Source organism: Gouania willdenowi, chromosome 6 (assembly GCF_900634775.1).
Source record: "Gouania willdenowi chromosome 6, fGouWil2.1, whole genome shotgun sequence".
Classification (NCBI taxonomy): Eukaryota; Metazoa; Chordata; class Actinopteri; order Blenniiformes; family Gobiesocidae; genus Gouania; species Gouania willdenowi.
The window spans coordinates 49,551,252-49,576,059 of record NC_041049.1 but is presented as its reverse complement, the minus strand read 5'-3'; the positions used below and the strand labels follow the sequence as shown (position 1 = coordinate 49,576,059).

At 35.8% G+C, this 24,808-nt stretch overlaps 3 protein-coding genes and 1 long non-coding RNA gene across 5 annotated transcripts; 2 read left to right on the top strand and 2 right to left on the bottom strand.

Moving 5' to 3' along the window:
• The first annotated feature begins 37 nt into the window (after positions 1-37).
• Positions 38-4,766, top strand: rab19 (RAB19, member RAS oncogene family). The gene is made up of 6 exons (XM_028451081.1): positions 38-173; positions 1,802-1,850; positions 1,936-2,026; positions 2,538-2,726; positions 3,135-3,318; positions 4,404-4,766. The coding sequence occupies exons 3-6, from the start codon at positions 1,976-1,978 to the stop codon at positions 4,664-4,666; spliced, it is 687 nt and encodes a 228-aa protein (XP_028306882.1). The 5' UTR covers positions 38-173; positions 1,802-1,850; positions 1,936-1,975; the 3' UTR covers positions 4,667-4,766.
• Positions 4,767-5,550: 784 nt separating this feature from the next.
• hdhd5 (haloacid dehalogenase like hydrolase domain containing 5) lies at positions 5,551-12,921 on the bottom strand. 2 transcript variants are annotated; one of them, XM_028451697.1, is made up of 8 exons: positions 12,667-12,750; positions 10,877-11,080; positions 10,677-10,789; positions 10,342-10,435; positions 10,227-10,260; positions 9,395-9,569; positions 9,136-9,324; positions 6,989-7,403 (listed from the first exon to the last, which is right to left on the bottom strand). In XM_028451697.1, exons 1-8 carry the CDS (start codon positions 12,748-12,750, stop codon positions 6,989-6,991), a joined length of 1,308 nt encoding a protein of 435 aa, XP_028307498.1. The 2 variants fall into 2 exon arrangements, with proteins under 2 accessions (XP_028307497.1, XP_028307498.1); XM_028451696.1 differs by having other exon boundaries at positions 5,551-7,403; positions 10,227-10,435; positions 12,667-12,921.
• Positions 12,922-14,817: 1,896 nt separating this feature from the next.
• On the bottom strand, positions 14,818-23,518 carry ccdc77 (coiled-coil domain containing 77). The gene is made up of 12 exons (XM_028450361.1): positions 23,439-23,518; positions 22,641-22,689; positions 22,114-22,300; positions 21,895-22,037; positions 20,709-20,805; positions 20,532-20,622; positions 20,370-20,461; positions 19,114-19,262; positions 17,341-17,608; positions 16,297-16,422; positions 15,192-15,344; positions 14,818-15,061 (listed from the first exon to the last, which is right to left on the bottom strand). The coding sequence occupies exons 2-12, from the start codon at positions 22,673-22,675 to the stop codon at positions 14,915-14,917; spliced, it is 1,488 nt and encodes a 495-aa protein (XP_028306162.1). The 5' UTR covers positions 22,676-22,689; positions 23,439-23,518; the 3' UTR covers positions 14,818-14,914.
• LOC114465379 (uncharacterized) lies at positions 17,044-20,728 on the top strand. Its single transcript, XR_003674302.1, has 3 exons — positions 17,044-17,253; positions 19,873-19,874; positions 20,717-20,728. It is a non-coding gene; the product is annotated as an uncharacterized LOC114465379 (long non-coding RNA).
• Positions 23,519-24,808: the final 1,290 nt, after the last annotated feature.

The window sequence follows — 24,808 nt, the reverse complement described above, 5'->3', positions numbered from 1 at the left end:
ATAGAATCGCTTTGGTGGAGTAGTGCCCTCACACTCACGCATTGTTCTGTGTCCAGCTGTGCCTTGTTCCTCTGTGGGCTGAGATGACGACAGTAACGGGCTGACAGAGAGCAGTGCATTCATTCTGTGGTAGCATCGCTCTGTGATGGCTGGGCCTGTGCGTGAAAACTGAGGTAAACTTATACACATTCATGTCAGAATATTCATAGTTTACTGTCTGTGTTGTGTTTAAGTCTGACTCCTGTGCTGATGGATCTCCATCTGTTGCTGATTGCTGAGGAATGTGTTGCTTGACATTACTGGTAGTGGTGGACGAGGGTGTCTTTCTTTTTTTTACCACTTAAATATAGATGGTAATTGTTTAGTTACATCACAGCACTTGATGCTTGTAAGCCAACTATTTTGTGAACCCTCCTCATTCCTGAAGGTTTCTATTGTTAATATTATTCAGTAATAGCAGCAGTAGCAGTTAGCAATTTGCTACGTGGTAATAAGATATTTATGTACAGTTATTTACATCCATTTTCTGACCCACTTGTTCCTGTTTTTTCAAGGTCGCGGGGATACAGTAACTTTATTTTAAGCTAATTCATTTATAATCTTTAGTTAAGGTTACTTGTTGATCACAAGTGTCTAAAGCCTATATCCGAGGCCAGAGTTGATGTTCTGTGTCCTGTGATGAAATCCATAATAGGATAAAAGTAAAGATTTTTTCATTTTTCATTTTGGCATTTTTCATTCCTAAATGTAGGTATTAAAAAATGGATCCATGTTTTTACAGTTACACATTTCTTTCAAAATATTGAAATATTTTTTGAAATAATGCTGTTAAAATTTGTTTAACATTAAATCTTGAAAATTGTATTTCTAACTTTAGAAATGACCCAATTAGTGAATTTGCATTCACTTTATTTGAAGCTAATTCTTTTATAATATTTAATTAAGTTTACTTGCTGAACACGTCTCTTAAGCCTATATCCAGGGCTCTTATTTTGAAAGAGCAGAGGCCAGAGTTGATGTTTTGTGTCCTGTGATGAAATCCATTAATTTGCTTTAAAAAAAAAAAAAAAAGGATAAAAGTTGAGATTTTTATGTACAATTCATTTTTAATTTTGGAATTTTTTGTTACTAAATGTAGATATTTAAAAATGAATCCATGTTTCTACACATTTTTTAAATTATTTAAATAATAATGCAATTTGTCCAAAACTAAACCTGATGTTAAAATTTGTTTAAAATTAAATCTTGAAAATTGCAATTCTCCCTTTAGAAATTACCCAATTAGTGAATTCTCTTTTATTTCTTGATTTGAAGCTACAGGTAATTATTTCATCATTTTAAGTCAAGGTTACTTGCTGATCACAAGTGTCTAAAGCCTATTTCCAGGGCTTTTATTTTGAAAAAGCAGAGGCCAGAGTTGATGATCTGTGTCCTGTGATAAATCTCATTCATAAAATAAAGGATAAAGGTAAAAAATAAAAAAAATGTACAACTCATTTTTAATTTTGGAAAAAATGTTCACTTGTGAATGTCGATATTTATAAATGGACCCTGGGTTTTTGTACATTTTTTTGACTTATTTAGATGATAATGTTAAGTTTGTCCAAACTAAACCTGCTGTTAAGATTTCCCAAATGATTGTCAATTTGTCTTTTGAGTGACTTCTTATTTTGTTTTTTTCTATTAGTTTTTGATTGTCAATGTTGTATGTGGTTGTTATTTGTTAATAAAAAAAAAAATTAAAAAAAGAAAAAGTCATTTACCAGCATTAAATACTGTATGCATATCTGTTTTCACACAGGAAGTTGCATCCATAAACAGGAAGTGGTGACTACTGGAATAAGACACAGGTAGACCCCAGAAAAGGCCTCCATCTCTTTGACTTGCTAATTTATTACCCTCCCCATGGTAGGTTCAAATATCTTTCTTCTTCAGGTGCTGTATTCTACACTGAGTCCCAAATCCCCAACCAAACATGCAGTGGTGCAGGTGGGCTGACAACCGTAGACCACGCCTCCTGAGACAGGTAGGAGGTGTGTCCTGTGTTAGGGGTGTGGAAGGAAAGGCGAGCTGAAGGAGGGTCAGTCTAAAGGGCAAAAGGACAGATCAGTCTATTGTTTAGGTTTAAAGGAATGAAGCTGATAACGTAACAAATGTCGAGACAAAGGACAGATTGAATGATCTACCCTGGGATTAAAACTCTGGATTTAATCATGAACTTTGGTTTTACGCTGCGCAGTCTTTGAATCGTGTTAAATCATAAATGTAAAAACCAAAAGTGGATGTAAACCTGATCTGAACATTTGTATATATATATATTTTTTGTGTGTTTCATAATTCAAAGCCACCCCGTCCACTTGAAAACACCTGCAGAAAACCTGATTGTTCTCGTTTTAACGCCAGGATTCGTCTGATGTTTCTGTAAACAGACTCGCTTGTTATTGACACAACCAGGGAGAAACCAGTTCTTCCAACAGAAGCAAAGAAGACTTTTTTTATCCAGTGTTTTTTCATTCTTTTTCTATTTCATCATGCAGTCTGCTGGCCCAGAAACCGAGGATTCTTTTGACTTTCTGTTTAAAATCATCTTGGTGGGGGACTCGGATGTTGGAAAGACTTGTTTGGTCCAGAGATTCAAGTCTGGGATTTTCATTGAAAAGCAACAAAACACGATCGGAGTTGACTTTACTGTGCGTACGTTGGACATCGATGGAAAGAAGGTAAAGGTAGGTGTTTCCCATTTATCTACAGTTCAGTGTTTTTTTTTTTATCAGATTGTAGAAATCCTAACAGCTGCTGGCAAACAAGTTTACATTGTCATGGAAACTGAGTGTTTTTCTTTATCAGGAGACAATTCCTCAGTGTATTCTGACATTTGTTTTATATGTTATGGAGTTTGTGATTCAGGTGGAGCTGATATATTATGGTCAGTGTTGTTTGCTTTCTGGGTGTGTTTCTAAATTCATTGACTTCCTGTCAGTTTGAGTGTTTTCCACTCAATCAGGAATAACTGATCACCTACAAATGGAGCTAATAACTACAGAATGACTGGACAAATGTAGCAGAGAAGTCCATGACTCACAATAGAACCCATGGCTTTTTAGCTCACACGCACATGGTGTGTTGCATTACAGATCCAGGTGTGGGACACAGCTGGACAGGAGCGTTTCCGCACCATCACTCAGAGCTACTATCGTAGTGCCCACGGGGCCATGGTGGCCTATGACATCACCCGTCCCAACACCTTTGAGTCCGTCTCCCACTGGATCCGAGAGGTGGAGCAGTTTGGAGCTGCCAGTGTGGTGCTCATTCTTATAGGTGAGAGATATCACATATTTAAAGACTTAAATTAACCTCACATGCTGGTTTTAGATCAAACAAACAAAAATCACTTTAATAAAAAAGAAAAGAAAAAAAGTGCTTGAATGCAAACAAATATTTGACACCCAAATAATTGCAATTAAACACTTTTTATCCCTTTGAGTATTTATATGATTGAAAAATATTGTTTTTGTTTTGGCCATGCTATTGGTCTTTATTATTCAATTTCCCAAAAATATTGCTTCAATCAAAAAAAAAAGATTTAAAAAAATCAAAAATAAACTGTTTAATCAAAAATAAAATGTTTAATCAAAAAATATTTTTTAATCGAAAACAAAGATTTTAATCATTAATTATTATATGAATTAATATTGATAATAATATAATTGTAATTATTAGTTAAATCAAATAAATATTTTTTTATAAAGAAAATGAATTTTTATATTTTCAAACATATTTTTCTGTAATTGCATTTTTTCTTTAATTAAAGAGATTTTTTGGCTGAAAAATATTTTTCAGCCAATAAAGACACCAGTCCTCCTCCAAACAGATTTGGCTCTCTTTGTTCCTACGTGGGCCAAATTGGGAAAATCAATCTTAACAAACATCTGGATGTTTATAATGAGATGTTAAGACTTTCCCTGAAAAAGTTTTTTTTTCTCTGCTAGGGTTTATGAGCAGAAGAACATTAGCATCTCATATTCACTATTTAGTGCCAACTAAAACAGGTTATTATGTAGCTTTTTAAATAACATTTTTGATCTCAGTCTTAGGACAAAACTGTTGATAAATGCATATATATATATATATATATATGTATATATATATATATAAAGCATTGATTAACTGAGTATTAGTGTTGGCCCTAAAAAGACTAGATTGTGCAGCTAGAGAAAAACAAATTGACTTTAAAAATGCCTAATAATCACAGAAATATAAAAATCTTAGTTTCAAATTTCTACTGACCTTCATGTACCAGGAATAAACAAATATACTGATACATTTTTATTTTAAAAAAAAAAACCCTGAAATGTCATGTTGTTCTAAATCATGCACTTGTTCTTGTGTGCTCACTGTGGCAGGAAACAAGTCTGACCTTCACGCTGAGAGGCAGGTGTTATTTGAGGACGCGTGCACGCTGGCAGAGAAGAACAACGCGCTGGCTGCTCTGGAAACCTCAGCTAAAGAGGCCCAGAATGTGGAAGCTGCCTTCATCCTCATGGCCCGGGAGCTGCTGGCTCGCAACGGCATGAGCATCATTAATGAAAACTCCTCAGACTTTGTGTTGAGTAACAGCACAGCAGTACACAGTGATGGTGCAGTGGACAAAAAATGTAACTGCTGAAGAAAGAACATGGACTTCACAATGGAGAAAGTAATGAAATGTGTCTGTAATGGATTCATTTGTTTTTCTTTTTTAATAAACTTTTATTTTTATAAACTCATACAGTGCCCGTCAGAAGTATGTATTCACGTGGGAGCTTGAGTAGAGTTGTCAATTATGGCCAAATGAGTTTGAAGGTTGGATGTACAAAGAGGTGTAGAGGTGTACATACTCTGTAGGGTTATAAAGGGGTTTATTTACAGGTGCAAAGTTAAATAGCATGTGCTATTTCCCTGTTTTAATTCTATGGGACATGCGCACGATATATAAATAGTGTGCAACAATGCGGCGGTTTAGGTAGAATTTGATAAGACATTCGTACAAATACAACTATTTATTTAGCATTTTAGTGCAGGGGTGCTTATCGTGTGTGTGTTATGGTTAGTGCTGTTTATTGTAGGTGTTAAGGTGCTGTTAAAATATTTCCTTTGTGGTTGTGGTACAGCGTAGAAAAATCAGGCCGGCACACACATGCACGTGCATACACCCACTTGTGTGTGTGTGTGTGTCGCTACCTGTCCATCTATCCTCCGTGGGCGCAGTCTCACACACATACACGCGTATCAGCCACCGCGTGCACCCACTCCTCATATCAGGTTGAAATGTGTGCATCTCTCTGACGTTCCAATGCGTGAGACTTGAGAGCTTTGCTAGTATATCAGCGAGTATGTGCGGCTGCTCAGACGCCCCTCCCCCCTCTATGGTCAAACCCTCTAACCGGTGTAACCCGCGTTGATTTCAAAATAAACGTTTTGAAACATAATCACTAAGTAAATCCAAAATAACAGATGCAACACTCGGCGTGTGGGCGAACTTGTTAATGAGTTTCAGGCCACACACACACACACACGATCCTTACTTTAATAGAAGGATGTATTTTGTAACTTTTACAGCAGGCAACACAACTTTTAATGTTTTCCATCTCTTTTAATTGTTCTTCCACACAGTATTAAGTTGTTACAGTACCTCATTATTAAAGTGTCAGTTTAAATCAGTCAGTATCGTTAAAACTTTAACTGTCTTTAGTTTAAAACTGAACAAAATTAATGCCCACATAAATCAAAACAGACAGGAGAATTAATCAGCAGCTGTTGGACGGTTATTAGGCAGACATTAAAACTATCATCTGTGAGCCACCGACATGATAAAACAATGGTCATGATTATTAGTGTGACACTCAAAACATCTGAAACCAGGACAAATAATCCTAAAAATAAAATCCAAGACACTCCTGTGGAGCAGTTTGCTTTGTCAATGCACCGGATTCTGTTTTTGTAAACAAAATAAAATCTATACAGGATGAGTAAAAAAGAAAAAAACTTGAGGTTTTATACATAAGGCTGACATTACACGTGCATTATTTTGACATGACGCCTGTCATTAGCATGAATAAAGTGTTATGAATGCTGTCATTAAAAAGTTGTTTGTTACCCTAACACAGAGGTGTCTTGTTGGGGCCACTTGTTGAGCAGGTTGATTGCACATGGGCCCCAGATTATAGGCGTGAAAATTAGTAATTTTAACAGTAATGTGCCCTAGTTTGCACATCCATGTAAAAATATATAAAGGCATTCATAATATCTAAGAAAAATGAAAAAAAAAGAACAATCCAGTATCCAAGCAATAAGATATCAGTCCCTGCAGGATCTTCACTTAAATGTCCTTGATTTTGTAATACATTTGTTTTTATTTTATTAATAATTTAGAGAAAAATGCAGGATTTATGAAAAATTGAGAGTTCTTTCAACGAATTGTTTCAAAATGACAGCCATCATTAGATATAAGGATGGGGAAACTATGAGCCACTGCAAATTTTGAGGAGATTGATTGGATTTGTGTGTTTTGAGGAGCTGAGGTATCAGCAACTGACTATACATAATGATTCATGTTTTCTCTGTCCTTTTCACGTTCTCCTGTGGGCCGGACTGGATACTCTACAGGCCTTGAGCTTGACACGTGCCCTAACCCCTAACCAACCCCACTAGATCCCTCCCCTTAACCCAAAAGATGCCAACATGGCTCCAAAGGTTTGACAAATTAGCCAATGACACTTAATGACAACCTTCATGACACCTTATTCATGCTAATGACAGCGTAATGTCAGCCTTATGTATAAAATGTGTTATCAAACTCTAACAATCTGAAAACTACTAAACTTACAGCTACTTTAAACCTTGTGAATTCACTCTTCAATCTGCACATTCAATGGCACCGTATTCAAAGCCACGTTCTAGAGCATCAATGGGACAAACGGACACTTAAATCCTCTGATGTTAATCCAGACTACTCCAAAGGCCATCCCTCCTGCTGGAACACCAGCTCCACCGCCTCCTTCACATCCTCCACCACAAACGATGGCTGCAGCAGGTTGGGATCGAAGCGGAAGTCCCTGTGACCGTGAAAGATGCGCTGCTCGGTGACCGTCTGAGCGGGATCAGCAGGGAGCTTCTGCTGCTCTCTGCTGTACACGCCGGTGCAAACCAGTATGGATTCACACTTGTCAGGGATGTCTTCCTCTGACCCGTACAGACCTGGTGCTCCAACCAGTTCCACTGAGGAGCTTTTTCTCTGCGTTTCTGTGAAGGGATCTGAGCTTCCTCCACTGCTTTTGGCCTTCATCTGAGCTCTGCTGCGGCGAGAAGCCTGGAGGTACTGGTTGTAGAGGTTAGCACCATAAATGTCAGCCATAGGGTTGTCCCTGGAAAAGGAAAAAAACTTATCTTAGAGCTCTTGTGCATATCTGAATAATATCCACTGTTATTCAGAAAGTTTATTATTAATTGTGCCACAGTATATAGTCATCTTAAAAATATAAACCATTATTTTAATCAGAAAAAAATGGGTTAAAAGTGACCAAAAATGGTGGAAACAGTGGTGAAATGGGATTTTAAAAATGACAGAAATTGGTTAAAAGTTGCCAATTAGTGGCCAAAAACAGAGAGAAAAAGTGGTAAAAAGGATTCAAAGTGCCAACATTAGAACAATTAGTTTGAATTGGCAAATAATGGGCATGAGACATTGCTAATGTGGCTAAAAGTAATGTAGCAAAAATGCATTAAAAGGAGCACAAATATGGCTAGAAAAAGTAATGAAAATAGGTTAAAATATATAACTTTTATGTAGTTGCAGAAAAAGGATAAAAATAAGCAAAAATGGGCTCAAAAATATTCTTGGTTTTTTTTAAGGCAGCTCGCAAACTTCCTCTCAGTGTCTCGTGACCCCAAATAGGATCCTGACCCCAAGGTTGAGAATTTATTCTTTAGAGCATTCAATTTGGCCCGCAGGAGAAAATAAATGTAGTTGTAGACATCTCAGTCAATGAAACTCTATAACACGTGTCAAACTCAAGGCCTGGGGACCAAATCTGGCTCTTTAAAACATTCAAATCGGCCCACAGGGTAAAGTCAAAATGGCTGAGAAAACGGTGTAAATGACCAAATAATTTAGATGTGGATATCTCAGTAGGGTTACAAAGGGGCGTAAAATATCTGGCTAGTTTCCACGGGAACATAAACTCAGCATTTCTGGCAATATTACAAAATAGAAACATTTCACTGGAATTATTTATTGAAATTAAGCAGAATTTGGGAGTCATTTTAAATCTTTAAATCACTGTATCATATCCAAACATAAATATTGAAATCCATGCAAAAAAAAATAAAAAATACACATAACATTTCAACAGATTTATTTGGAAGTAGAACTTTACAAATGTTCAAGTAGAGTTTCTTTGAATTTCTTACAAATTCACTGAAACTCTACAATATCTGCAGGAGTTCATAGTTTTCCCATGCTTGTATAACATGATGGAAGTCATTTCTCACTCTCAAATTGTTGAAAGAAACCTAATTTTTCCTAAATCCTGCTCAATCCTCAAATTATTTGACAACATTTCCCCAAATTAAATAAATATAGTCACTACCTGTCACCTATTGCTTGGATACTGCCAGTGCCTTATATTCTACATACATTTACATCATTTGTAAATGGAAATGCAGAGTAGCACCTATGTTGAAACTGTTCAATTCCCCACCTCTGTGGCCCACTTGATATCAAACTTATCTGTATTTGGCCCGTGAACTAAAATGAGTTTGACACCCCTGCTCTATAATATTTGCAGGGCTCACAGTTTTCCCATGCTCATCACATGATGACATTTTTACTCTTAATTTGTCTCAAAATCCTGCCATTTTTCTCAAATTCTTTCACAAAATTACCCCAAATTAAATAAAAATTGGTATAAAAAAACACAAAACAAGGATATCTAAAATGAAGATCTTGCAGTGACTGATATCTGTCACTTATTGCTTGAATATTGTCGGTGCTTTACATATTTCACATATAATTTAAGTGCAAACTAGGGCACATTCTCTGGCCCCTGAACTAAAAAGAGTTTGACACCCCTGTCTTAGAAAGTGGAACATGCTCACCCTATTGCATAAAGCCTCTTCACTGGCGTGGTCCATCCAAGCTCCTCGGCCTGTTGTCTGATGAGCAGCTCAGCGTAGTTATACGTCACCACGCTGGGTTTCCCGATCAGAGCCTCGTACTTCAGCTCGTGACCCGTCACCTTCTTGTAAAGACTCTCCAAACACACCAGAAACATACCGTGACCAAACCTAGCACACACAGCAAACACACGGTGTTACACACGCAGATCCTTCTGCAGATTATTCACTGCTCCATCACCTGGGGTTGAGGGCCTCTGCCACCCACAGCAGGTCCATGTTACAGGCCAGTACTGGGATGTGAGGATATTGCACTGGGTTCCAGCAGTTTCCTGGGTTTCCATTGGTTAGGAGAACATCAGTGATGAGCTGGAGGTTGGTTTCCCATCTGATCGGCTCCCCAAATAGAATAACAGCTGCAGAGTCAGAGACATCATTTTGTAGTTCATGCACAACGACACATTTATAGACGATATGAAATAATTAGTGCTATCTGGCTCTTTAGAGCTTCCTATTCGGCCCACAGGAAATCATTAATCACTGTGTAAATTACCAACTAACTCAGTTGCAGATGTCTCCAAAATAATACACAAATTCAATGAAACTCCATAATATTAGCAGGGCTCACATGCTTGAATCACATGATGGCAGACATTTTCAACCTCAAATTCTTAAAAGAACTCATTTCTTTCCCAAATCTTCAAATTATTCCACAAAAATTTTCCAAATGACATAAAAAATGAGTCACAAAATGAAATCAATTGAAAGTGAAGATCCTGTCGGGACTAATGTCTGTCACGTATTGCTTTGATTTTATCAGTGCCGTACATGTTTTATCATTTATTTATACATAGAAGTGCAAACTAGAGCACAATAATGATTAAATTACTCATTTTTCCACCTAAAATCTGTGGCCCACTTAAGATAAACTGCTCCATATCTATTACAACCTTCAGTCTTAAGTAGGAAAATGTGATTAATTGCAAATTACAACAAAAAATTGTGTGATTAATTAGTACATTTTATTAATCGATTGACAGCTCTAAAAATGATAATATACGAGTTAAACATACCATTGATTGGTGGTAAGCCTTTAGAGGTGGGAGTCTGCAAAGCATTGTAAACAAACATTAGAATATTGAACCCATTTCTTAAAGTAAGACTCTTATGACTTTTAAATACACCTACGCTGTCTTTCGGCCTTCGATTGTGGTCCACCATGTCTAGGACTGGATAAGCCTCTCTGAGCATATCTATAGTCACAACATCCTCGAAGCCCAAGCTGAAGTTTGGAGGGTTAAAGTCCATTAATGACAAACAAAATACATTTTTATAAGTCATAAAACATAAAACAATAACCACATAGATCAGTGGTGGGCTTCACTTCAAAGACCAACTTTTTCCCTAGAGAGTTCTTTAGTTTTAGCTTCAAATGCTGATGCAAAGGTACAAAGATTAAATAGTGATAGCAAAGTGAAACATGATCAGTTCACTCTCTGAGTAAACAAGCAGGGAGAGGATACTTGTGAGCGAGTTCCTCGACCGGACCTTGTCCCGAGACCAGAACACGCATTTTGTGGAGCTGGGTAAACATCCGCAGTGGACTGTGTGACAGCATCACTTGTTCAGGAGACACCTGGGTTTTAAAATGAACAACATTAAAAAAAGATGCGGAAATATTTAGAAAAAGCACGAAAGAGAACTCGACGTTGAGTTCTCGTACCTCCACTTCCAGCAGTTGTGACAGATGTTCAGCTTTGGCCTCCCTCATGCAGTTTCCAGCGTTGGTGACGAACACCACGGGAACTTTGTATTTCCCGTTGCGGTCGACCAAGTTCTTGAAGCACTGTTTGGCTGCGGGGATGGGCGTCCTGCCCCGCACCAGAACCCCATCGATGTCAAAGAGGAGCCCGAACGAGCTGGAGCCCTGAGAGAGGGAAGGGACGGGGTTTTTTTTTTTTTTTTTAATAGATTTATATGGTTACTTTCTTTTTTTTTTTTTTTTCATTCAAGAACTTAAAATCAGAATCGGTTGTAGAAGTAAAAGTTACAACTTTTTTGAAAATATAATTTGACAGTTTGATAAACATACCACTAGTTTTTAATATATTACAGTGAAGCCCTATTCTTAAGGGATTCATTTTACCTAGGGACCACATACGATTTGTAATAATTGCGGAGAATGTCTGTGATGTTATTCCCGTGCGAATCGGCCATGTCAGTCATTTGTAAAGTAAAAATTCCCACGCAAATGACCTACTATATTTTACTCCGAGGTCCTGTGATAATACTAATCCAATGCGAACAGGCCTCTCTGTGATGTGGACAGAAATGGGCGGGATCTGATGCACGATTACGCGTTGTTTTGTTTCTGGTGTCACGGTCTGAGTTTTTTCTGTTTGTAGCCTTCTATTTAATACAGCTGGCTAGCGCTAGCAGTAACACAGCACTGAGCTGTGGTCAAAAGCCTGCAAAGTTGTTTTAACATCAACGCACACTGTCACGTTTTCAGATGTCCGTAAATTTCAGCAAAATCTCAGACTTCACAGGTTATCCTGTGCGAATGCGCCACATACATTTTACTGCTTGTTCTCACAAGTTTTATTTTAATATATATATTGTATTTCATACCATTTTACACTAGTAAAGGTGAAATTTGTAAGAAAGTGTCTGGAGGTACATTAAACGTAGCCATAGCCCCCCGGACTATAGGTACATTTCTGGAGCTTTTCTACATAAGCACAATGTGCCTATGTTTATGTGGGCTAAGGCGCCGCCCTCACCGCCATTATGGGTTTCGCTAACGTGGGTTCAAAATCCCACATTTGACAAATAATTTTTTTCATTTTAGCATATTTAACACGGCAAATTCCACCTTTAAAAATACATATCTGACAAAAATAAACATTTTACGGTTAGGGATAGAGTTAGGTTTACAGTTAAGTTTAGGAATATATTTACAGTTAGGGTTAGGGATAAAATAAAAGGGTTAGCGTGGTAGCTAAAAGTAAATATGAGCTAAAATACAAATGAAGGAACTTTAAGTCACGTGGTGCACCTATCACGTGACCTAAACTGGCCAATGAGGGGCGTTGCGTATCCATAGCCAATTACTGATATTGCGATGTATATCGTGTCGTTTAGTATCGGGATATATCGTATTGTGTGAATCGTATCGTCAGATTCATGGTAATGCACACCCATACTGAAATAGTGACTTTTCTGACACTACCTGCACTGTAATTTCTTTTTTCTGTAATAACTTTAAAGTTGGAAGTATCTGTGTATGATGATGATGATGATGATGATGATGGTATTTTCTGATTTGGTTCCTAATTCCATCAGTTTTGATCTGAGTGGTTGTTTTCTCCTTGCTGTTTGCCAACACCCTAAACTTCCTGTTTACTGCCCATGTTGTAAATACTGCTGCGTGCACAGATTACAATAACTATGTGTAATGGACTCATATCAACCATGTTTGTACAACTTGATTACTGGTAAATATGTACTTACATGGCTGTAGTGTTTGTTTGCGGCTGTTCCGTAGGTTGACTTCAGTAGTTGCCAGGAGCTGCTTAAAGCCCGTATTCTCTGCATTCTTCAGACACCTTGTGTGTGCGTGCGTGCGGTAAAACGGTTGTATTCCGTTTAGTTAATAATCACTGCGGACCAAAGCAATAAACCACTAAATGAATGATTCATGATAAGGTGAAGCGCGAGCCTGCGCTATGTCATTATGCTGCTCGCCATGTCACCGGAGGGTCAGGAGCGCATGCGCAGTACAAACACCGGAAATACGTACGTTGACCTTTAGAGTCAAAACGAAACTTAAAAAGTATTTCCAAATTATAAAAAAGTTCAAGCACAAACAGTGATTTATTTTTTTTTTTTTAAAGTGTGTATTTTGTATTTGTTTTGTTCTGATTTCTACATGTTGACATCTTTTTTTAACCAGTAAAATTATTTTTTTTTCTCGGGATTGTTTCCATAAGTTTCGGAATCAGAGCGCCCCCCAGTGGGTGTTTTAAAACAGACGCATTAGGTTTTATTTGGACACATGCGTAAAAAAAGCACAAAAAAAAAAACATAAATTTGTATATTAGTATCTGTTTTTTGTGTGGCGTGTGCTTGTAAATTGTGGGAAAAAAGTAAAAGAAAAATAGCATCGTGTTTTTACCTTCACATTTGCAAGCTTTTGGGATTTTGAGTAAAATAATATGGAGGTAAATAATCTACCTTTTATTATTATTATTATTGACTAATAAAGACAGAAATCTACCGTAGATTTGTGTTTTTTATTAGTAAATAAAAAATAATCCTAAAAAAAAATCTTTTCAATCAAAAAATAAAATCACTCCAATAAAAAAAAAAACAAAAAAAAAAACATTTTCAATACAAAAAAGCTTGCTTCCATCAAAAATATTCTATGATTGAACATATTTATTTTTGATTGAAGTAAACCTTTTTGATTAAAAGTTTTTTTTTAATTTTATTGAAGTGATTTTGTTTTATTGAAAATATTTTTTTAATTGAATTGACACAAATCTACCTCTATAAAAATGAAATCCATTCAAATAAACCATCACAAACCCAGATACTAATTATGACATGTAATCTCATTAATTAATATAGTAATATCTTTTATTACGTGTTGAAGATTTTCATTGTTGTAACTATTTTACAAAGCTAAAATTACAAACAACAGCACAATACGTAGTTCATACTGATGGTGAAAAGGATAAATGTAATCCATGATGTTATTTTTCTTTATTATTGTCCTTATATAATATTTAGGGTTTTTATTTATTCAGACAACTTTTTTCAGGAAATTTACTTTGATATCATGACTTGTTTAGACTGCCAAAAAATGTACTGAACAAAGTTGTCTGATTAAATGAAACCTTAACATCTTATTTTTTTAAAAAGTAGACAAAATGAACTTGCTGGAATTATTTGTCCCTATATAAGTTGTAATGTGGGGAAGCTGTTTGATTTTAATCAGTATTTCTTAATTTTTTTCCTTTTTGAGCTCACAGGAGATCTTTGTGATAAACTATTATTTCTAGTTACAAAAATATAAATCTGCTTTGATTCACATAATGATAAAACAGCTTTTCTAATCTGTTACCAGGCAACAGTGTTGGTAGTAACTAGTTATTTTTGTAATATATTACAGTAATATATTCGTTTTTTGAAGTAACTCATTACAAAAGTGAAAAAGTAGTAATATATTACTAGTTACAATTAAACTAACTAAAGTTACATGCATATTTAATTTAAGTGCATATTTGCTTTGTTTTCTCACTGTTTGCAATTATTTGAGGAAAAAAAAGATGATCATTAGTGAAATATAACTTATGGGGAACAAAAAAATATCTTTCTGCTCCTGAAACATCACTTTTACTGTGATATAATTAGTGTTCTGGACCAAAAGTTACTCAAAGTAGTGTAACTCAGTTACATTTTAAAAAACAGTAATATTGTAATATAAATATATTAAATTTGTATCCCAGTAATTAGTAATATAAATATATTACAAGTTTAGAGTAACTTACCCAACACTGCCAGGCAATTGTTTCATCTTAGACATTTTGTTTTCTCCAACAATTTTGTTTCAGATTTCTAATTCCAACATGATAGGAAACCAATAGCAAACAAACAAGGTTTCAACTGAAGGTTGTTTTTATTAAACAAAAAGGTAAGAGTTGAACATTTAAAATAAACATAAAGGTAAGATTACATCATTATGTATATGTAATATTTAGCTGAAGCGTAGTTCGTTTTCCAGACCGTAGATTTTAGCTTTCAAAGCCATCAGCTCTCCCTGAAGTCGCTTCGTCCTGCTGTTAGTTTGACGTACTTCATGTAGTACGGCTAAGTCCTGGTTAGGCCTGACACTCAAAGTAGCCTGATGAACAAAGAGAATCAGTCAGTGAACACATATCACTCCAATATTAACAATAAAGACAAAGACATTGTGACAACATGTAAACTTTTGTTAACATTAAGTGGAAAAGTTTTTTTTAATTTTTTTTAACCTTGAATAGTTGTTTTTCTACATCTTTGAGTTTCTGTCGTAGGTGTTTTAGGTCAGTCTTGAAGCCCTCCACCTCCAAGACCCTCCTCTTCTCCAGGGCTTCATAACGCTGAGTCATCAGCTGGAGACGCTTGGCCATTTTGTCTGAACGTTCCTGTTCAAACAGAGATTTTACTATAATTTAGTAACCATCTTGCATCTTTATTATTGACCGCTCGCTCATGCGGAGGCGTTGCAACAGGGTAGGCAACACAAGCAATTGCCGAGGGCAAATGATTGAGAGAGAGATTTTTGGTCATGTTGTTGATATCATGTGTTTGTTGATGATTTTACTGATGATTTTAATTGATTTTACTGATGATTTTAATTGATTTTACTGATGATTTTAAATGTTCTTATTGATTTTAAACAATTGAATGTTTTATCATGTAAAGCACATTAAGTTGCCTTGAGTATGAAATGCGCTATACAAATAAATTTGCCTTGCCTTACAATTCCATTTTTGCAACTGGACCAAATTGTAGCCAAGTACATCACCTGTAACAAACCCAAGGGCCGGGGGCCAAATTCGGCCCTTTAGAGCATCAAATTTGGCCTGCTTATGAAAGTAAAAAATATAAAAATAAATAAACTAAAAAAATGAAACATTTTGTAAATTACCAACTAATTTAGTTGTACATATCTCATCCCCCCAAATACAAATAAATCAATTAAAATTCACAATATTTGCAGTTTTCCAGTTCTGATATCACATGATGGCAGTAAATTTTAATCTCAAATTGTTGAAAGAGCTCTCAATTTTTTTTAAAAAATCTGGCAAATTTCCCCTAAATTATTCCACCAAATCATGGAAATTTAGATCAAGTCACTGTAGGGACGGATACACGCACATACTTTATTGTTTATCTATCATTGATACGTGGAAATGCACACCACGGTTCAATTTGCTCTTCATCCCACTTAAGCTCAAACTGGTCTGTATTTGGCCCCTGAGCTAAAATGAGTTTGACACCCTGGGCCCTGAAATACATCAATTGGTACTTTAGTCAAAATAATTAAAATAATTTACAAAAGTACTCATACTCAAACTTCTAATCTGTACCAACCTTGAATATTTCCCGTCCTACGTCTCCTTCCTCTCTGACTTGGCAGACTTCTGTCTCTAGTCTGATACAATGCCCTCTGTACATCTCAGCCAGATGACGTGCTTGTTTCAAGTCCTCCTGCAATGCCTTAAAAAAAACAGAAATAAAAGAGGTGTAAATAAAATGTCATCTTTTTTATTTTATTTGAAGAAGTTAGTTATAGCGGGGGTTTTCAATCTTGGGGGTATCAGATATTTGAGCCAATTTTTGCTTATTTTTACCCCTTTTTCTACAACTACACCAAACTTGCCATATTTTAACCTATTAATCACTTTTTCTTGCCACATTTTTGCTCCTTTTAATGCATTTTTGCTACAATCCTCCCATTCCTGCCACTTCTCCATCAAATTTTAATTACTTTTCTGCAGATTCTTTCCACTGTCAAGAGATCTTCAGCACTTATAAACCCTTTCCACCACTTTTCCTACCTGATGTCACATGTTGACCCATTATTGTCACTTTTCACCACATTTCATGCATATTTTGCCAATCTAACCACATTCATGATTTGTCATGCCTATTATTTGCCAGTTTAAACTAATTGTTCCAATGCTTTCTACCATTTTTAAGCCAATATTGACACTCTGAATCTTTTTTACCAATTTCTTTGTCCATATCTCACCCTCCTCCCCTTTCTGCTACTTTTAAGCAAATAGTGACATTTTAAAATGAGGATTTACATCTTTAAGATGACTATATATTATGGCAAAAATAATAATAAACGTCCTGGATAATAATGGATATTATTCAGGTAAATAAATAAATGTGGTTATCACAGATTCAGAGAACAATGGACCATCATTTTGCTGACTGTATGGATGGACCCCAAAAATCTGTCCCCTTTATTCTCCCTTATATTTGACCCTGTGTCCACATGACTGTTCTTTAATGTTCATGTCTGTGTTCCACCACCTTCAGGTACAATGGGGAGCACTGGTCTCTGGAACCTATATTTTGGGGGTCATGGGCTAGAAAGGTTGAGAACCACTGAGTTATGAGATCTACCTTCAGCTGCTCCTTGTGCTGCACTTCAGGCTGTGTTCCAGTGATGAGTGGAGCGGAGCAGCAGCAGCTGCTGCTCCGCTGCCACTGTCGTCCAAGCTCATCTCCAGCCGCTGAGCCTGCCTTCCTCAAACGAGTATGAGAGGTGTCCAATTCTCTCAGCAGTCGATCTTTTTCAACCATCCAGCTTTTCTCCTGAGCCCGAGTGTTAAACTTCAGCTGCAGGAAATCTCGAGTGCTTTCATGCAGCAGATTCTGAGTCTTCTGGAGCCTGTTGGACAAACACTAGTCAGGAGTTTGACTTGGTCTAAGGCAGAGCTGCATCACTTTAACGCAGTGCACCAGGAGGGGAATAGAGGTATGACGGGTGGTATGCACAAACAGGAGGACATTTTCAATTTAATTCCAAATTCTTAAATGCTAGGGTGTTGAAAAAAATTGATTTGGCAATATATCGTAATATTTCGTCGCGCGATTCAAAATGCATCCATATCAAATTTTTTTTTAAATCTTTATTTAACCAGGAAAGAATTTTCCACTGCAGCAGACATTGTAACTGCACAAAGAAGTGCTCTGAAACCTGGACATGTTGACCAGCTTTAAAAATAAAGTATTAACTTTCTGCATTTATTTGTTGTTCTAGACATATACCTCAGTAAGTTGCACTAAAGTTCATGTTGCACTAAAGTCAGGGTTGGTTTAAAAGCCACAGGCAGATTGTATGTTATTTTTTTATTTTAAGTTGTTGGCACATGGCATGTTAAAGCCAATGTTTTGTGTAAAATAGTGTAAAATATGCCAATAAAACACATTTCATACATAATGTTCTCATGAAGGAGTACACATTTAAAGATTAGTTGTTTCTTGAGTCATAAATATATATATATATATATATATATATATATATATATATATATAAATTGCAATAACCGCCTTACACTTTAATATCGGGATATATCGTATCGTATTGTGACCTATGTATCAGGATACAAATCGTATCGCCAGATGCCAGGCAATAAACACCCCTATTAAATACCTTTCTTTATTGACAATGAAGATCATGCAAACTAAACAAAAAATCTACACACAAACTAAGTAATAATGTGAAGCCTAAAAATGTAGTCAAAATTAAAAGAGCATTAAATCATTAGAACGCATTAAATAGGCGACCTGGAACAAAATGTAATGTGGAATTGAAATGCAAAATGTATATTTCATATGAAGCTGAACAATTAACAAACGTTCAATGGCTGACTTAAAAAAATGAATTTTCTTTTTGTTTTCTCAAGCTTTTTAACTACTGCACTTTTACATTTTTATTTCATGCAGGGAATTAGTTTAATTTTGTTTTTGAGTTGAGTTATTTATGAAACATGACATTACTTGTTCCCCGTGCGATGAATTTCCTTTTCCACCGATTACAAACAATGTTTCGTTATTTCCTGTATTTCTGACAACTGTACTTTCACATTTTTTTTTAATGCAGGCGAAACGCTCAATTTAGTTTTTGATTTATTATGAAATATGATGTCACTTGTTTCCTGTTCCATAAATTTGAAAATGTGTTTGTCGGGAACCTTCATTCAAAGTGGGAAATATCCCAAAAAGGTTGACAACCACTGATGTTAAGAGACTTATTTACATCTTTAGCTGATAATATGTGGGGCACGCCATTCAGGGACTAACTGTTGAATTATTTGGTTGCAAAATAAATTGAAGCAATGCAAGTTTCTAAGGGTGGGGCTGGGAGTAGAAGAAATAAACACTAAAACCTACTTGTCAGAAAGTGCTGTGATTCGCTCCTTGTCTTGTTTTTGCTGAGCCTGAGTTTCCTCTGATTTGATTATTCGATCCTCCAGCAGAGCCTCCACCTGCTCTTTAGCCAAACGGGTTTGTTCTTCCATTTGAGCCTGCAGCGCCTCCACCTGGAGGCAAAAGGAACAAACTTTCAACTCATCCTTATGACTGAAGTTATATGCTATGTAAAAGTAAAAAAATAAAAAGTAGGGATGTCCCGATACAACTTTTTCACTTCTGATACGATACTGATATTGCAGCCTTGAGCATTGGCCGATACCGATATTGATACAATATCAGCATGAATCATACATAATTCTACAACTTATTTTGTAGTGTGAAATGTTAGAAAAGGCTTGATCAAGTGATGTTACTCAAACAGAGAACAATAGTCAACAATTCAAGTTCACTTCAGTTATTTTTTTACTGTCAGTACATGGTGGGAACAACTGAGGGCGGGGACAAAAACAACTAAAACTTATCAGAGCGCTTACAGACCCTTTCCAAAAATTAGAATATCATGGAAAAGTTGTTTAATTTCCATAATTCCATTCAAAAAGTTAAACTTTCATTGATTATAGATTCAGGGCCCACAATTTAAACGATCTCAAGTATTTATTTGTTTATTTTTACATAATTTGGGCTTGCAGATAAAACCCACGAAAACAGGAATTCAAAAATTTACTTCTCAGTTTTTGCTGGAAAAAAGAGGAGAAGAAGGACTGGACTGTTGGCCAGTGGTCCATGGTCCTCTTTTCTGATGAAAGTAAAGTGTGTCTTTCATTAGGGAATCAAGGTCCAAGGGTTTGGAGGAAGACGGGTGAGGAACAGATCAGAACATTGCACCCCACATCATGAGTGACTGTGGATATTTCACACTGGACCTCAAGCAGCTTGGGTTCTGTTCCTCACCCGTATTCGTGGGTTTTATGAGCTGGACGCCCAAATTACGTAAAAATAAACAAATAAATACTTGAAATTGTTTAAATTGTGGGCCCTGAATCTATAATCTATGAAAGTTTACCTTTTTGAATGGAATTATGGAAATTGAACAACTTTTCCATTATATTCCAATTTTTTGGAAAGTGTCTGTATATCGGAGATTTTAGATGCAGTCCGATAAAATCCGATATTTGTTTTCTGGCTGGTATCAGACCGATATCAATATTGGATCGGGACACCCCTAAAAAAGACACATCTGGTGCTGCAGCTATTTTGTGTTGTGGGTCACCGACCTGTAGCAACAACGTCTGATTGTCGTTCTTGTACAGTTCTAAACTCTCTCTAGTTTCATTATCAGCATGTTTTGGTTTTCTGCTGCTGCTTTCTGCACAGACAAGAAAACGTCACCGGTTTTACATCTAAGTTGACCTTAAATACTCCTTTTTTTCACAAACCTTTCCTTGTTGTGACAGGCCTTAACTTTGTGGGTCGTAGACTGAGATTTTCCTCCCATTTATCCTCAGTTGTTCTCTGTGCGATAGTGACCTTAAACAAAATAATTATGTTCCTGGTCACAAGTTGGCAGACTCCAGCGGGGCGACTGCTGCGTTCAGATGGACGGGCAAACGCACCTTGTGAGGAGGTTCCCGGTGAAAATATGTCATCTCTCCAGCATCAGGACCCACAAGGGTGAGAAGGTGCTGTATTTTTTTCCTGTCCTCTAACTCTCTAAAAAATAACATTTCAATTTACGATTATGTTCATTGTACAAGAACATTATGTCTTATGAGTACACAATGTATTACAGCTGGCAACTAATGGTTAAATAAATCAAAATAGGTAAAAAAAACAGAAAAACAGAAAAAAACAAGTGTTCATTTTTATCAGTTGGGAGTTTGCGAAATATTCTAACAAATATAAAAAATCTGAGATGGACAACTTTTATAAAAGTAGAGGCCACAAAAATGTCTGTCTGATCCGAGGGTCACATTATCAACAGTCATGCCAGTATTTAGAATAATGACCAATATGAGCATAAATACAGGGAAAAAAAACAAAGGTATTTGTGTGATTTTTTTCATCATTTGTGTATGTTTTGGAAGGGATTTTTGTTTTTTTTGGGTGATTTTTTTGTTATTATGTGTGTTGTGATGTGTATAGCTGTTGTAATTTTCCATGCTTTTGTTATTTTGTGAATTTTTGGAGTCCATTTTTGTTGTCATTTTGTGAGTTTTTGTTGTCATTTTGTGAGTTTTTGGAGTCTGTTTTTTTTGTCATTTTATGTATTTTTGTTGTCATTTTGTGAGTTTTGAAGTCAGTATGTACATTTACTTTGGGGGGCCACACAAATTTGAGGCAAGGGCCCCCAAGTCGCCAATTGCCTATGTCTGATATAGACTTATATTATTACTTATTGCCCATTTCAGGCATTTTTGTGTGTTTTTGTTGTCAATTTGTATATGTTTGGAGTTAATTCATGTGCTCTTTTTTTTGGAGTATTTTTGTTTGTTGTAAATGTTTTTTGGTGTTTTGTAATTTTTTCTTTTATTTGGCATATTATTGTTGTGTATGTGTGGTATGAGACATTTTTGTCAACCTTTTCTACACTTATTTGAGTACTTTTGTTTATATTGTTGTTGATTTGTATGTTCTTGTAGTAATTATGTGCAATTACTTTGGTGGCTACACAGAGTTAGACTGAGGGGCTGCAAGTTTCCCATGTCTGTTCACAATGTTTACCTGGCAAACCTTCTTAAATATCATGTTTGAAAAACAAAATTATTAAGAAGTTAACCATCATTAACCCCCTTCGCTTACCGGATCTTCAGTCTGTCATTTTCAGCGTAGAGCCGCAGCGACTGCTCTCTCTCTTGGAAAAGGAAGATCTGCATGTCACTCAGAGCATTTTGAAGCTCTGCTATTTCTCCCTCCCTCTGTCGAACCTCATACTGAAGCTTATGCTGTGGTGAAAACAAAGTCATTTAACAGGCAGGCACTGCTGAAAAGGGCACTTGTTGATAAACACCTCAGCGTTACCTGATCTTCTGTGATGCCTCGATGTTTTTCCAACATTTGCAGCAGCTCTTCGTGTTCACTGTCAAATTGGGCGATTTTCTCTCTGTAAAATTCTAGCAGCTCCCTGGAGGGTCGCAGATACGCCAGGCGTTCATGGATCGGGGGAAGTGGAGAGTCGGCATCCTGTCCCGGAGTATCAACATTGACTCTGCAACACAACAGCATAAATATCATGACTTTATCACTAACATACACTGTTTTAAACTAGCATGGGAGTTGATTTTGACTGTCTGATTACTTAAGCTTCTATAGTAAAGTCTACAGTAATATAAAAATAAAAAAACAGGCATAATTTCAGGAAAACTCAATCATAGCATTCTGATTTTTTTCTCGTTATGTCCAGGTAATTCTCAGACTACTATCTGTTTTGTAAATTACTATATCAGATCAAAGCCCTTATTACATTTTTGACCTGTGTATAAAATGTACATTATATCTAATGTAAATACCAGACTATAATAAATACCGGATGTGGGATGCAAACCTACCTGCGCGGTGTTGCCCGTTTTTTTGGCGATTCCATCGTGCCACAAAACACTGAAAAAAAAAAAAGAAAGAGTTGAGATTGTAATGATTTGAAACAATTACTATGTCAAAGCACTCCCCACCAGTAGCACAAGGGAAAAGCATTCATTGTATTTCAATTATTACATGCTTAAAAAAAAATAAAAAAAATCAGAAGGTTTGATTTGATTTGTGTGTTTGCCAGTTAAAATTAAGAAAACAATGTTGTGAAGAATTACTACAAATCTTAATGGAGTTAGAAGTGGGAGAAATAATGGATCTTCATTCAGACATAGTAATCGATAATCGATGCAGACTTGATGATTTCAAAAGTGGTAAATTGTTACGTGAAATAAATGTTAAAGGATATTTTAAAAGCGCAATGGTTGAGCTGCTGATTTAGTTGATTAATATATATAATAAACTGTATATATAATTTAATTCGGCGGAGGTTTTGTTTTCACATTATTAGGATTGACGTCTTCATGGTTATTGTTATGGTTGTCGGATGTCGTTATTTGCGCAATGTAAACAAATTCTGATAGATTATTAGTCATTGAAACATAAAAGTAACAGTACAGATGAGAATACACACTAAAACACACTGTTGTGGTTGTTGAATGCTCCGTGTTGTCCTGCTAGGGCGGCAACGGGAGCGGGATATTTGAAACTCTGAACCAACCCCCCTTCAAAGATATTTGACTCCATAACATGAAAATATTACCATTAGATGCATTAAATCGTGTTTATGTGATAAGTATGTATTTTTTTTTGGGACGTACCGTAAACTCAGCGTTGTTTGTCGATGTCTGACTCGCCTTTTAAACTCGACATTAAGTGACGCCTCTTGTTCTTCTTCACCGGAACTGTGAAGTACTTTATGTTTTCTGCCCCCTAGCGACAGATGCGGGAACAACAGGGGCAGGTTTAAGAATAGCAGACCTTTTTTTAAAAATAAATAAATAAATAAATAAATAAATAAATAAATAAATAAATAAATAAATAAATAAATAAATAAATAAATAAATAAATATGAGTGAACTGACCTCCGTCACAATGTCTGGAAATGCATTAACAACGGAAGTCAATGACAAACAGTTTGAGTTGGGGCTACAAAAAAAATAAAAAAAAATAACAAAAACATTTGTTTCCAGGAGCCAATGATTGAGGTTAAGAATGAAAACTAAAAGACAAGGGCTTCGACAAGAAAATTAATTATAAAGTATTGGAAAATATGACAAGAACTGTTGATGATCTAATAGAGTGTATTACTATTTAAATTATTATAGAAAACAGTACAAGAATATGGGTCAGTTATGTATACAGAGCACCTGGCTTCAGTGTTTGTTGGGTCTAGTCAGAAGGTCACATTCATCTGTGATGATATCAATATAGACCTGCTTAATTCAACAAAACATATGAGCACAAGGGACATCTTTGCATCAATGTCAAGTATGAGTCTGTATTAGGGCTGGGCAATATGGCCTTTATATATATATATATATATATATATCTCAATATTTTGCCCTTGCCTTGAGATGATGCTTTGAAGCATACAATCAAACCAGAATGGCATTACTTATTATACATTGATGTGTTCTCTGTGATGTAATTGTAGTTTTTTCTAACTATTATAGCTTAGCGTACCTGTTAGTTTTTTTTTTTTTTTTTTTTCAGAGTCAAAATCAGACATTTTGAAATTTTTTGGCCTAAAAAAAGTTGATTTGACCAAGTATATTTAATATAAGGATGTATAATTATAGGGCCTAAAGTAACAATAACATATGTCACATTAAAAGCACAGAATAAAGAAGTCTGGGAAGTTAAATCAAGCATATGTATCAATTATCTAATATGTGTACTCTCCTATAGATTTATATTGTCAAGTATCTGATTATTAGTTGGATATGGTACATGCTGAAGTAATTGGAAATGTAATGTCTATAAAAAAAAAAAAAAAAATAGAAATTGCAGGGCTGCCAAGTTTCAGAAAATGACAAGAGTGAGACTTTAGTGACATGATGCGTTTTGTCCTTTTTTAACATGGCTTTGGCCTGTTTTAACGTTGATTTGTACCTTAAGACTGATGTCCTCACCTCCATGCCAGAGGCTCTCCCTGCACTGTGGCCCCCTAATGCTAATTTTAATCAAC